Source organism: Scyliorhinus canicula, chromosome 3, assembly GCF_902713615.1.
Source record: "Scyliorhinus canicula chromosome 3, sScyCan1.1, whole genome shotgun sequence".
Lineage (NCBI taxonomy): Eukaryota > Metazoa > Chordata > Chondrichthyes > Carcharhiniformes > Scyliorhinidae > Scyliorhinus > Scyliorhinus canicula.
In genome coordinates, this window is record NC_052148.1 from 122,968,310 (window position 1) to 122,983,477 (window position 15,168).

The 15,168-nt window shown below is 46.3% G+C and overlaps 1 protein-coding gene across 2 annotated transcripts in view; it reads right to left on the bottom strand.

The window, feature by feature from the left end:
* The window catches only part of LOC119962925 (PGAP2-interacting protein-like), a 154,330-nt gene that overhangs the window by 81,511 nt on the left and 57,651 nt on the right, over positions 1 to 15,168 (bottom strand). For both annotated transcript variants that reach the window (XM_038791202.1, XM_038791201.1), the window contains 2 exons: positions 11,872 to 12,079; positions 5,194 to 5,279 (listed from right to left, as the gene is read on the bottom strand). In XM_038791202.1, the coding sequence (XP_038647130.1) occupies positions 5,194 to 5,279; positions 11,872 to 12,079 (294 nt within the window). The remainder of the gene's footprint in view (positions 1 to 5,193; positions 5,280 to 11,871; positions 12,080 to 15,168) is intronic.

Genomic DNA, 15,168 nt, shown 5'->3' on the forward strand with positions numbered 1-15,168 from the left:
GGACCGTGCAAAGTCTCTGAAGTTGCGGACGCATACTGTGTCCCCTCGTCTTAAACTTTTTGTCTGAATCCATTTGCTTCAGTGCCGCTGCTGAAGGTCTTGACTCCTTTCTACTTTCCCACTAATATCAGGGAATGCTAGGCGAAGGCAGGTTCTGAGCCTTCAGCTCATCAACAGTTCAGCTGGTGTCACTCCAGTCATAACATGTGGTCTGGTCCGGTAGCTGCACAAAAAGCACCTAAGCCTCATCTCCACGGATCCCATGGCCTGATTTCTCATACTTCTCTTGACAGTCTGTACTGCTCTGTCAGCCATTCGAGGAAGGGTGGTATGGGGCCTTCACCCCATTTGTCTTCATGAAGCAAGCAAACTCCTCACTAGCGAATGGGGTACTGTTGTCCATGACTAATACCTCTGGGATGTCATGGGTACTGATAGTTTCTCGACGGTGGCCTTTAAAGTGGTGGACGGTATTCGATGGACGTCCAGCCATTTAGAGTATGCGTCCTCTATCAGCAAGAACATTGTGCCTTGAAATGGTCCGGCAAAATCTGCATGTAGGCGTACCCATAGTAGGCCCAGCCATTCCCATGGGTGGAGGGGCACCGCTGGCGGGAATGTCTAATGCTGAGCCAGTCGCTTGATCTCGCCATCCAGGTCTGGCCACCATACGAAGCTGCTGGCTAACATTTTCATCTTTTAGGCCTCCAAGTGTCCATTGTGGAGATCTTAGAATATGGCCTGATCACAATGTGATCACCCACACAGGAGGAAATTGTCCTCGATACTGAGGTCTTACTGCTTGGTCTCAAAAGCCTGCAGCTCTTTAGGCAATTTCCTTTGCAGGCCTCTGTGTAAGACGGAATGGAGGACTGTTTACCAAGACTGGGTCTTTCTGTGTCCAATCGTGTATTTGTGCGACGATCTGCGTGCTCGGGCGATACTTAAACTGTACTCATATGTCACTAACAATAGGGCCCATATCTGCCCATATCGTGCAGATGCTATTGGTGGAATCATCTTGTCCTCTTTGAACAATCCGAGCAATGGCTTGTGGTCTGCAATGATGGTGAACCGATGCCACAAGTACCAAGAGGGGTTTTGAGGGGTCTTAGTGGGTCAACAGCCCTGATGACGATAATCGTCACTTCACCCTGGCAAAGTATTCTTAATGCGAGGCTCTCCACATCCATCTTTGATATTTCTTCAGTAGCACACACAGTGGTGCGAGGACAGTCACTAGGTTATGGATAAATTTCCCATAATAATTCACAAGTCCTAAGGATGACCGCAATTCGGTTGTGTTCTCAGGCGTGGAATCTTGTTTGGTTGCTCGCGCCTTTTCTACTACTGGATTCAGGCCGTCTCAGTCGACACGATACCCTAAATACGTGACTTATTTGGCGTAGAAAATACATTTCACTTTCTTAAGGTGGACACCTGTGTCGGGAAACCGGTGGAGGGCTTCCTCAAAATTATTCAGCTGCTCCTTTTCGGTGGCTCCAGTGATCAGGACGTCGTCCAAGTAAACAGCCACTCATGGTTAACCTTGGAGGATGTTCTCCGTGACTCTCTGGAAAATAGCGCAAGCTGATGACACTCCAAATGGCAATTTATATATTTGTAGAGGCATCTGTGGATATTAGTGGACATGAATTTTCTGGACTCATGTCTAGCTCTAATTGCTGATACACAAGATTCATATCGAGTTTAGAAAAAGAAGACCTCCAGCCAACTTTGTGGAGAAGTCCTATATTCACAGCACTGGATATCTATCCAAATGAGAGGCCTTGTTTACTGTTAGCTTGTAATCCCCGCACAGGTGGATCGATTTGTCTGGCTTCAGTACTGGGACTACAGGCGCTGCCCAATCTGAAAATTGTACCGGATGAATAATTCCTAGGCTTTCCAAGCAGTTAAGTTAATCCTCTAACTTTGTCAGTAAGGCGTAGGGAACTGGGCTAGTCCTGAAGTACTTTGGTTGTGCCTCAGGGTCTATGTGTATCTTGGCTATGGCACCTTTGATTGTATCCAGGCCCTCCTTGAAAACTACTGGGTACTTCCCCAGGACTTCGTATAATCCCCCAGCCCCATCCTGAAAATCAGCTACCAGTCCAAAAGGAGTCTTTGTAACCAATCACAATCCAGTAGAGTCAGGCCGGGACCCCGTGCTATTAGCAAAGACAACCTGACCATCTGCTGTCCGTAGGCATCTGGGGTCATTGTTGTACCCGCGATGGCTAGTGGTTCCCCCGTGTAAGCCACCGACGTCGCCTCAGTATCCCTTAAGTTCAAATGCTGGATTCCCATCCTGATTTTTTAAAGAATGTCTGCCACCCTATCACTGAGACCGCAGCCCCCATGCCCAGCTTCATTTCTAGTGTGTGACCATTCACTTGGATTGTGATTCTAATAGAAGCGACCCACGGTGTGATAAATTTACAGTGCAGAAGGCCCATCGAATCGGCACCAGCCCTTGGAAAGAGCACCCTACTGAAGCCCACGCCTCCACCCTATACCCATAACCCAATAACCCGATCTAACCTTTTTGGATACTAAGGGCAATTTATCATGACCAATCCACCTAACCTGCACATTTTTGGACTGTGGGAGGAAAGTGGAGCACCCGGAGGAAACCCACGCAGACACGGGGGGAACGTGCGGACTCCGCAGCGACAGTGACCCAAGCCTGGAATCGAACCTGGGACCCCGGAGCTGTGAAGCAACTGTGCTAACCACTGTGTTACTGTATTGCCCGCATGCACTCATCCTCGTTGGGCTGCTCTAGATGGAGGGTCCTGGCTCTAGGCAGGTGCCTCCCTCAACCAGGGTGACACGCTTGTTGGCTGACTCGATGTTGGTAGTCCCTGCGCTTTCTCCAGCCACAGGTGCTGCACCTCTGTGAATCTTCCTCCAGTGATTCTAGGGCTATGTCTCGCCTGGCAGCAACTGCCCTTGGCCAACAGGCCTGGCCCCGACGGTGATTGGGAAAGAGCGGGGTCCCAGAGGTCCTGCTCTGAGGGGGCGCCGTTTGGCTCAATGGAGGGTGTCCCTACGCTATTCACCTCCATCGCCGATGTACCCTGAAGCTCCTGGAATCCCTTCTCCATGCTCTTCTGTGAGAGGGCGATCTCGATAGCCTGTGTTATGTCCAACGGCGGTTCGGCAATTTCCGCTGGGTCAACATGTTGTTTACGCCGCATACAAGGCGATCTTGTAGCATCTTGGGTAGGGATGGCCTGTAGTCGCAGTGTTCCATCAGTTTGCATAATCGTGCCAGAAATAGTAACCAACTCCCCCGAGGTTCTCGCGGCCATATTAAATTGACATCTTTGGACAATGACCGACAGCTTGGGGTCATAGTGGTTTGTCACAAGTGCCATCAATTCCTCAAATGTCTGGGGCCACAGGGTAGGTTAGCCTCTTTATAACGCTGAAAATGGGAGCACCACAGGTGGTGGGAAGAATCACCTGCTGGCGATCTCCCCCAGTAATGGTATTTGCACTGAAGAAATTGCACATCCGCTCCACATACTGAGCCTAGTCTTCCATACTCACATCAAAAGCATCGAGTCTACTGAAGAGTGGCATTTTTGAAACAGTGCAAACCTTGCTCCTTTGTGTTAATAAGCTGCCATAATCTGAGTGGCCAGGCAGCACCATCTATAGGTCTTTTTCATCCTCGGCGCCAATACTGTAGTCAATGTGAAGTCCCAACAAACTAAGTCAAAAGTAATTGATTTCCTACTCACAGCTAGGAAACACAGTAACTAAGCAACAATCCAAGTCTCAGCCGGGACCATCCTGAGATGCTAGCTCCTTCCTGTGCCAGCTTTTATCTTGGGGAATTAAAGAGCCTCGCTGTTCGGCCTCTGCCACTCAGTGGGGTAGCTCGTACTCCATGCGCCCAATGGGAGATCAATTGGGTTGTCCCCGTGGGTCTTGTTGGGGTTATAACACAATGGCTAAAATTTAACAGGAAAAAAGTCCCACTTTAGGCTTGTTTAGCGGGTCGTTTCTCAGTACTGCAGCACCGCTATCAAACTGGTGTCAGTGAAGAACACCCCATCGAGGACTCACTTCAGTGCAGGAAATGAAGTTAAGAGCTCAGCTCGTCAGTTCAGGAAGACAACGGGGCCAAGATGCCTGGGTGGCAGCGGGAGTGCCAGGGTACCATCCTGCCCAGAGCCTGACCATCTGGAGGCCCCTGATCTGAGAGATCCCCCTCCCCCAAGGTGCCATTACGCCTGGTCCCCTCTGTAACCTCCTTCATAATAGATTCCAGCATTTTGCCTTTGAAATTAACTGGCCTAGTTTCCCACTTTCCGTCTCCTTCCTTTTATAAATGGAGGCGTTAGATTCGCTATTTTCCAGTCTGAAAGGGCCTTTACTTGGAAGTGTTCTACAGCTGCTCCAGAGGGTTATGGATGCTCCAATGGTGAATAAATTTAAGGCTAAGATAGACAGATTTTTTTTGTCTCTAAGGGACTTAAGGGATATGAGGAGTGCTTGGAAAAATGTAGTTGAAGGCCAAGATCAGTCATGACCATACTGAATGGCGGAGCAGGACCAATGGGCTGAGTGGTCTGCTCTTGCTCCTATTTCTTAGGTTCTTATGTGATCTCATCAAAACATATAAAATCCTTATAGAACGTGACAAAGTGAATGCTGAGAGGATGTTTCCCCTTGTGGGAGAGAAAAGAACTAGGGAACATTGCTTAATAATAAGGAGATGAGGAGAAATCTTTTCTCTGAGGGTAGAGGGTGTGGAACTCTTCTCCAAAGAGTGGTAGAGGCAGGGTTATTGAATATTTTTAAGATGGAGGTAAATAGATTCTTGACTAACAAGGGAGTCAAAGGGTAGAGGCAGAAAAGCCGCGTTGAGGCCACAATCAGATCAGCCATGATTTTATTGAATAGGTGGAGCTGGCTCGAGGGGCCCAATGCTTGCCGACTCCTGCTCTAATTCGTATGTTCCTATGTTTGTTTTTACTGGGTCTTCAGATGATCGGAGACAGCCAGGGTCCCCTCTATTGATAATTTGACTATCCCATATGAAGAATGTCAACCTTGGTACTATGGGTCTGCACACCACATGAGTCTTCAGCAGAGGAAGAGACTAAGACGAGAAAAAAAAATCCGCATTTCTCTAATCCAAAAATTCTCTAACGGTGCAGACACTGAGTCCCATACCTATTAGCCAAAAGGCAACGCTGTTAACAATGGAAGGCCAAAATGATAACATCACACCGAGAGCCAGGGCAATCAAAATCACACCTCTGAAAGAAGGAAGAAAGCTCTTATTATTAAATTGCACAATTCAGAAACAACAGTTTGTAACCACACCCTTAACCGTACAATGTTTCAATCCAACGTCAAAACCCCCTGTTTCCAGCAAGACTCCCAATTTCTGGTGAGGGGGAAAGGAACAGAAGAGAGAATAGAATGAAAACTTAAAAGAGAGAAAGAGAGAGAGAGAGAAAAAGAGCGAAAGAAAGGAAGGAGAGAGAAAGATGGACCGAAAAAGAGAGATAAAGAAAGAAACAGAGAGAAAGAAAAAGAAAAGTGGTAAGTTAGAAACAGAAGTGGCACATGGGATTGGAACTACTGTTTATAGGGAGGTCAAGGGATATTATCGGTTGGACTGACAGCTTATTTTTGTGTCCGTTATCTGGTAAAGTAGAAGCTCATTGTTGATTTCCCTAGTTTGCCAGCTGCTTGTAAATTCCAGCTCCTGCTTTGGGAGAGTGAACATGTTACTAAAATAGTATATTTAGAAGAGAAAAAAGTAACTCTTGTGCTCCTTTTAAAATATTGGTGATTGAAAATGTGATTGTCACACATAGAACATAGAACATAGAACAGTACAGCACAGAACAGGCCCTTCGGCCCTCAATGTTGTGCCGAGCCATGATCACCCTACTCAAACCCACATATCCACCCGATACCCGTAACCCAACAACCCCTCCCTTAACCTTACATTTATTAGGACACTACGGGCAATTTAGCATGGCCAATCCACCTAACCCGCACATCTTTGGACTGTGGGAGGAAACCGGAGCACCCGGAGGAAACCCACGCACACAGGGGGAGGGCGTGCAGACTCCACACAGACAGTGACCCAGCCGGGAATCGAACCTGGGACCCTGGAGCTGTGAAGCATTTATGCTAACCACCATGCTACCCAGATGCAAGTTTTTTTAAATCAAACAATATGCTCTCCAGAAAAGGGGTGAGGGGTGACCCAATCCAGCTCTTTAAAATTATAATGAGGTTTGATATAATGGACATAGAGAAGATGTTTCCACTTGTGGAGAGCCAAAAGTTAGGGGCCATAAAAATAAAAGTCACTAATCAATCCAATAAAGAATTCAGAAGAAATGCCTTTACCTAGAGAGTAGTGCAAATGTGGTACTTGCGAGGACATATAGTAGCTGAGGTGAATAGCGTTAATACATTCAAGGAAAAGCTAGACACATTAAGGAGGGACAAAGGAATAGAAATGTATGATGATAGGGTTTGATGAAGTAAGGTGGGAGGTAGCTCATGTGGGACAGAAACACCAACAGAGACCGGTCGGGGCAAAGGGCCCAACTGGGATGTAAATTCTCGAAACAGATGGAGATGAAGGGATGGAGAAAGAGAGAGGGAGGTTGTTATAGGTGAATGGATGGAGTGAGTAGAGAGGGAGGGATGGATGGAGTGAGAGAGGGATGAATGGAATGAGGGATAGAGTGAGTGATAGATGGACAAAAGCAGCAATACCATCTCCTGAGTCTGGGCTGGATTCAAGCCCATGTCCCAGAGGAAAAAAGAGAACTCACCATTTATATTTAATGTGCAAGTACTGATTGCAATCAAATGAATTAAAATGAAAAATGAAATGAAAATCACTTATTGTTACAAGTAGGCTTCAAATGAAGTTACTGTGAAAAGCCCCTAGTCACCACGTTCCGGCGCCTGTTCGGGGAGGCTGGTACGGGAATTGAACCGTGCTGCTGGCCTGCCTTGGTATGTTTTAAAGGACAGCGATTTAGCCCAGTGTGCTAAACCAGCCTCATTCGCATATTTAAAATGCATAGTGAAATTTCTAAACAAACACGGTAACCAATATTGCAGCAACCATTAAGCTAGACTTTTCTTTCTTCCAATTCACAGGCCCTTTACAATTGAATTTTATAATGAGGTCTCGAAGATATTCAACAGACCCAGAGAGTCGGAATGACTGAAGGAAGATGCCGCATGTTATGAGAACCAAGGAAAGGGCAATGGAAAAGAGAAACTTGGAAACTTGGGGTATTTGATGAGCATGATGGACATAACTTTCAAACACATAAGTTTGCAAAATGGATACAATTCAAGGAATTAACTTATTTTAAAATAGTATTAAGAATTGTATTGCCATTAAATCCTGAACAGAATCAGAATCTCAAATAAATCTGTGGTCCAGTTAGGTTAAAACTTTGCATACATAGGTCTTAATAAGTGATCTTAACATCCCTACAAAACCACAAAGCTGAATTCTGCAATCAATTTGAAATTTGTTCAGAAGTACAAGAAATTTCTAAATTTTGCCACGTTAGTGGCATCATTAGAATATTAGTGAATAGCAAAACATTACATCAAACATCCCCTTCCCAGTGACAGCAACCAGGCTGTCTGAACAAGATATTAAAATTGGAAACAAAACAGGCAAAATGTATTTATCGGGCAGCACGGTGGTACAGTGCTTAGCACTGCTGCCTCACGGCACCAAGGTCCCAGGTTCGATTCTGGGTCACTGTCCGTCTGGACTTTGCACATTTCCCCGTGTTTGTGTGGGTTTCGCCCCCACGACCCAAAGATGCGCAGGGTAGGTGGACTGGCCACACTAAATTGCCCCTTAATTGGAAAAAATGAATTGGGCACTCTAAATTTATTTTTAAAAATGAATTTATCACAGAGTAATAATATCATACAGGCCAGTTAGCTCAGTCGGCAAGACTAGTTGGTTCAGGTTGCACAGTAAGGGTTCAATTCCTGTTCCAGCTGAGGTAGACGTGATGTCAACCTCCTCGCCTTGCCCATGAAAGAGCAAATCACCACTGACAAATCCTGCTGAGGAAAATTATTCCGGAAGAATGAAGAGCCAAGGACCTTTCTTTGGGCAGAGTATACATGAAGGAGTAATATCATATATAGGGGTACAAAACGAGAACATTTTGGAAAAACGCATTAAGTTAACTGGAAAAAGGCAGCACGGTGGCGCAGTGGGTTAGCCCTGCTGCCTCACGGCTACGAGGTCCCAGGTTTGATCCCGGCTCTGGGTCACTGTCTGTGTGGAGTTTGCACATTCTCCCCGTGTTTGCGTGGGTTTCGCCCCCACAACCCAAAGATGTGCAGGCTAGATGGATTGGCCTCGCTAAATTGCTCCTTAATTGGAAAAAATGAATTGGGTACTCTCAATTTATTTTAAAAAGTTAACTGGGAAAAAATTAAGAAGTCCCTTCATCAGAATAGATCACACGCAAAATGTTAACTTATCTGTTAGTGCAGAATTGAGAACCTAGAAATTCGTAGGTGGCATGCCCCTTTTTCAGCTTCTAAACAACCACATACCTCTAGAATGACAGGCAGGAAGTGCACATTCACTATGAGTTGGAAGTATTCGCTTGCCATATTGGTACAGGCAAGAAAATAGACAACCTGAGCCCAGCTGGATCACTAATGTCCTTTAAATCATAGAATCATAGAATTTACAGTGCAGAAGGAGGCCATTCGGCCCATCGAGTCTGCACGTGCTCTTGGAAAGAGCACCCTACCCATGGTCAACACCTCCACCTCATCCCATAACCCAGTAACCCCACCCAACACTAAGGGCACTTTTGGACACTAAGGGCAATTTATCATGGCCAATCCACCTAACCTGCACATCTTTGGACTGTGGGAGGAAACCGGATCACCCGGAGGAAATCCACGCACACACGGGGAGAACGTGCAGACTCCGCACAGACAGTGACCCAAGCCGGAATCGAACCTGGGACCCTGGAGCTGTGAAGCAATTGTGCTATCCACAGTGCTACCGTGCTGCCCTCTTCTTTCTTTTTTTAACCCCTCCACCCGTGACCTTTGGACCCCACCAATGTCCCAACGTACCAATTAGGGCCTCATAAGGGCAGGGCACCACCGAATTGATCCCCAGCGCAGGTAAGATGCCATCAGAGCACCTGACAGTGCCACCTGGCGCTGCATGTGGAATTGTCGTAGTGGCACCCATGTGACTAGTGCCCAGGTGGTATCAGGGTTACCACCCTGCTCAGGACGCAACCACCCAGGGGTCCCCAACTGACTTGGCAACGCCCCACCCCCAAAAGGTGCCAGTACACCTGGTCCACATTTGTGGAAACCATTTGTGCCAAACAGTGCCGCTCACAGTCTCTGAGGGGCTTTCGGAGCCCCTTTACCCAGTCTGGCCTACACATCGCTCCAGATTCACAGTAACGTGGTGACTCTCAACTTCGCTCTGCAATGGCCCAGCAAGATAATTAGTTCAAGGGAAATTAGGGATTGGCAACAAATGCTGGCCTTGCCAGCAATGCCCTCATCCCATGTAAGAATAAAGGAAAATATTTAATTGAGGACCACTCATGTTGACACAGCATTAATCTCAAGATATCCTTTCCAACAAGATGCCTGGGAGTGCCCATTAAGTGTCCACAATCTTCTGGTCCAACGATCAAGAAGCTCACTGCCAAATTTTTGGTGTGCCTCACATCTATCCGCTCAGGAGCAGGGACCATAAACAAACTGGTCAAGAATCACAAAATGCAAAAGGGCGGCATGGTAGCACAGTGGTTAGCACTGTTGCTTCACAGTTCCAGGGACCCGGGTTCAATTCCCGGCTTGGGTCACTGTCTGTGTGAAATCTGCACATTCTCCCCGTGTCTGCGTGGCTTTCCTCCGGGTGCTCCGGTTTCCTCCCACAAGTCCTGAAAGACGTGCTTGTTAGGTGAATTGGACATTCTGAATTCTCCCTCTGTGTACCCGAACTGCCGCCGGAATGTGGCGACTAGGGGATTTTCACAGTAATTTCATTGCAGTGTTAATGTCACCTACTTGTGACACTAATAACGTTTATTATTAATATAGATGTTTGAGCCACTGAGCGTTTCAGGGGTCAAGGTCAATAATTACCTGAAACAGTAAAGATGATGAATGGCAGTGCATCATTTATGTCAAAGGACCTGCTATTCTGAAGCTTTATCAATAGAATTTGCCCCTGCAGGCTGTAGTAGTGAGTCCCTTTAAGGGGCGGAGTTGCAGAGGGTCATGTGACCCTTTTAGCGAATTGGGCCGAAGAGCGCGAATCCTGGGGCTGAGCATGAGCTCTCCCAGGCGTCTAGAAACTGGAAATGATGTCACCAGTAGCATCATTAACATTCTCTGTGCATAGTTATTCTGTTAATAAATAGTACTATGGTTACTCTGCTTGGTGATCACCACTCTTTCCAAGATACTGCATTTGGTGATGAGGATCAATGGAGTGATTTTCTTTAACCACAGAGAACAGCAGAGCAGACTTTGTTGGAAGCACATCTATTCAGTAGTCAGTAAGTTATCATAATGCTTCTATTCGGAAAGTTTAAGCCATTTGACTCTAATTTAGAGGATTGAGTTCAATACATTGAACTTTAAAAAAATTAATTTACGAGATGTGGGCATCGTTGTTAGGCCAGCATTTATTGCCCATCCCTAGTTGCCCTTCAGAAGGTAGGGGTGAGATGCCTTCCTGAACCGCTGCAGTCTTTTGGATGTAGGTACGCCCACTGTGCTGTTAGGAAGGGAATTCCAGGATGTTGCCCCAGCGACAGTGAAGGAACAGCGATGTATTTCCAAGTCAGGGTAGGTGAGTGACTTGGAGAGGAACCTCCAGGTGGTGGGGTTCCAAGGTGTCTACTGCTCGTCGTTCTCGATGGTAGTGGTTGTGGATTTTGAAGGTGCTGTCTGAGAAACCGTGGTGAGTTACTGCAGTGCATCGTGTAGATGGTACACACGGCTGCCACTGTTCATCGGTGGTGAAAGGTTTGAATGTTTGTGGAAGGGGAAGCAATCAAGCGGACTGCTTTGTCCTGGATGGTGTCAAACCTCTTGAGTGCTGTTGGAGTAGTGTTCCACAGGGAACTGGAGAAGTGGTCTGATGCAGCTTTACAAGATGGAAGTGAAACTGAATCTGCCCCTGCTGTTGAGACATCTCTTGTTGTGCTGCGGCGTTCCAAAAGGGAGAGGAAATCCCCTTTTAGGCTGACTTCCTAATCGACTGCACAAGAATTCCTTTATGGTGTTGGATTGTAAATAATTTACTTTTACTTGGTATGTGTTAATAAGGGACCTAAAGGGGAAGGGTTGCAGCAGCGAATCCCTTTACAGGGTGGATTTGGGGGGGGGGGGTCATGTGACCCGTTCAGCCAATGGGCCGAAGAGCACAAATCCAGGGGTTGAGCACGGGGCTCTCACGGACTGTCTAGAAACTAGAGTCAAAGTCATCAGTAGCATCATTACCATTCTCTCTACTTAGTTATTCCGTTAAGAAATAGTTCAATAGTTACTCTGCTTGGAGGTCACCACTCCTTCCAAAACACTACAAAGGCAAAATTATTGCATTGGTTCTGTATCAAAAACATTTTTCAACTGACAAGAGAATATAATGCTGCATTTAATTGAAATTTTCATGGAACATATGGGCTGGAATTCTCCATCCGTTCACGCCAGTGAGATTCTCCAGTCCTATTACGGTGAATGAAGTTTTGGTTGAGCGCCAAATTCTCCATTCTTGCTGGCAGCGGTGACGGGGCGAACACAGATCGGAGAATCCCGGTCCAAGATGTTACTTACCCATACGGATTAGGATCTGGTCCAGTATTTGGATGACCACTCACAGCCCATCGAGAGACAAGTGAAACTTCTCCAAATATCCAGTGTGTGAGAAACTGCAAACTCCCAAATGCTGCCCCACTCACAATCCAACTGCGCTGAGCATCAGATTCATTCTTTTCTTCTGTACGTTTCATTTCCTCTTTTTCCTGTGGTACCTTCTGAAAATCTGACAGAAATCACAATAGAAGCGTTAGCTGCCTTTTCTTTCCACAGATGCTGTCAGACGTGCTAAGATAATAATAATCTTTATTATTGTCACAAGTAGGCTTCCATTAACACTGCAATGAAGTTACTGTATAAATCGCCACATCGCCACTCTCCAGCGTCAGTTTGGGTACATGGAGGGAGAATTCAGAATATCCAAATTACCTAACAGCATGTCTTTCAGGACTTGCATATTTGATTTGATTTGATTTATTATTGTCACATGTATTAGTATACAGTGAAAAGTATTGTTTCTTGCATACTGTACAAACAATGCATATCGTACATAGGGAAGGAAGGAGAGCCTGCAGAATATAATGCTATAGTCATAGCTAGGATGTAGAGAAAAGATCAACTTAATATGAGGTAGGTCCATTCAAAAGTCTGATGGCAGCAGGGAAGAAACTGGTCTTGAGTCGGTTGGTACGTGACCTCAAACGTTTGTATCTTTTTCCTGACGGAAGAAGGTAGACGAGAGTATGCCCGGGGTGCGTGGGGTTCTTAATTATGCTGGCTGCCTTTCCAAGGCAGCGGGAATTGTAGACAGAATCAGTGGGCCGGAGGCTGGTTTGCATAATGGATTGGGTTATATTCACAGCTTTTTGTAGTTTCCTGCGGTCTTGGGCAGAGCAGGATCCATACCAAGTTGTGATACAACCAGAAAAAATGCTTTCTATGGTAATAGGGGCTTTTCACAGTAACTTCATTACAGTGTTAATGTACTTGTGACAATAAAGATTATTATTATTACTTTTGGGAGGAAACCGGAGCACCCGGAGGAAACACACGCAGACAAGGGGAGAATATGCAGACTCTGCACAGGCAGTTACCCAAGCCGGAAATCGAACCTGGGACCCTGGTGCTGTGAAGCAACAGTGCTAACCACTGTGCTACCATGCCGCTCAGATTGTCTGAACTATTTTATCAATAACCTTGGGTGGGTTACTTGATTACATTTCAAATGCCTTTAAAACGACTTTATCACTCAATCTATTTCACAAAAACCATGCTAAAAGTGTCTGTATGAACTTGCACTACCCACTATACCTTTAGATGGCACTGTTATAAGCTGTTTATAGTTGTTGTGCAACATTAGATTCCAGAAACAATAAGATCTACTGTAAATTGATAGTGACACAGTGCGTATTTCCACACAATAGCGTGTCGGTGACTTTCCAGCATTAAATTAATTCAACTCTAGTAAACAAAGAGGAGCAGCTTCATAAAATAAAATGTGGTAAATTAATTTGCACGCATCATTTATTTATTAATGCATGTGAACTCTCTGCAACCCATACCCTATTATTAAACATTTATATGATTCAGAGCTGATAAAAACTGGTCTCCAAAAACTCAACTTCAATCTGGCAGATTGGTACAGTGAATGTAACTGATCTTGCTGTATTTTGTGTGGCATCACAATTATTCTAAAATTTTGTATCATCCAAGAGTCAAAATTGTAATATTTAATGAAACAAGAAAGCATTTTCCTTTCATTGTTGCCTCAACATTTCTCCATCTTTTTAAAACATTGTTCTTGCGATGCATATTTCGTAGAGTGTTCGAGTTCTAGAGGGGGGTTTGAGGGATTGTCCATTTCCCAAAGTATGCTGTTTGTGTCTGTACTTTCTCAAAACCATTACTCTTTATTTACAGCAAGTATTTACACATTTAGATCTCTACATGAAGTTCCTGTTGAAACAATAATGGCTGACTGGCATTACAAATTTGGTCAGCAATCTGAATTATTTGTCCTGGGGCAACTGCCAAAATCCATTGCTCACATCCAATTTGGTAAATACAGGGCGCGATTCTCCCAGAGGGGGAGAAATCGTAAGGCTGGCGTCAAATCCGGGCGGGTTTGACGCCAGCCCCCCCCCCTCCCCGACCGGGAACCGATTCTGGTCCCCGGTCGGGGCTAGCATGCCGCCGCCGTAAACTCCGGCATCGCGGGCTTAACGAATTTCGTTAAGCCCGCTTGCCAGAGTTTGCGCCGGCTGACGCGTCATATGACGTCAGCCGCGCATGCGTGGATTGGAAGACTCCAACCCGCACATGCGCGGATGACGTCATCGCGCATTTGCGCGAAACCCGCGCATGCGCGGGCCGGGATGCCCCTCAGCCGCCCCGCGAAGTGATACAGCGGGGCGGCGGAGGGACAAAGAGTGCGCGGGCATCGGACCCGCTGCCCGCAATTGGTGCCCACCAATCACGGGCCCATGGCACCCTTGGCACGGCCGTGGTACTGCCGTGCCAATCGGTGCCATGGTTTTAAAAATCGGCACTTTACGGCCGTTTTTACGAACGGCCAGACCAGGTGTGTTTGCCGTTCGTAAAAACAGCCGTAAAGGGCTGGGAACTCGGCCCATCGGACAGCTGAGAATCGCTGCTGGCCATAAAAAAACGGCGGCAGCGATTCGTATCGGGAGTCGGGCGTGGGGGGGGGGGGGGAGAATAGCGGGTGGGCGTCGGACGAGCGTGGCCGTAAAATTTTACGAGCCACGCTATTCTCCGCACCGTCGTGAGTGCGGAGAATTGCGCCCAAAGTACTCTTGGCTAATTTGGCATGCTCTCTTCGAATGAAGACATCAGGTGGATCTCACACTTCCTTAATTTGTTCACCTGAGTTAAATCCATAAAGATTCTTGCAGAACCGTTTGGCTTTGGGGACATAAGACCATAAGCCATAGGAGCAGAATTAGGTCACTCGGCCCATCGTGTCTGTTCCGCCATTCAATCGTGGCTCATATTTTCTCATACCCATTCTCCTGCCTTCTCCCCATAACCCCTGATCTCCTTATTAATCAAGAACCTATCTTTTGTGAGGGTCACGAAGAATCCAGCACGAGTTGCAGGATAGAAACAAATAACATTTATTTACAATAACATATATATACAACAGCAGCAGCAACTGCCTTGCTGCTCACTCCTCTCTAGCTGGTTCCAAACTGGCCAGCTTTATTTATGCAGGGAATCTGCTAATGATTTCTCAGCCCACCTCCCCCCCCCCCCCAAATTGGGGAAGCTCATACTCCCAAAGGATTGTGGGAT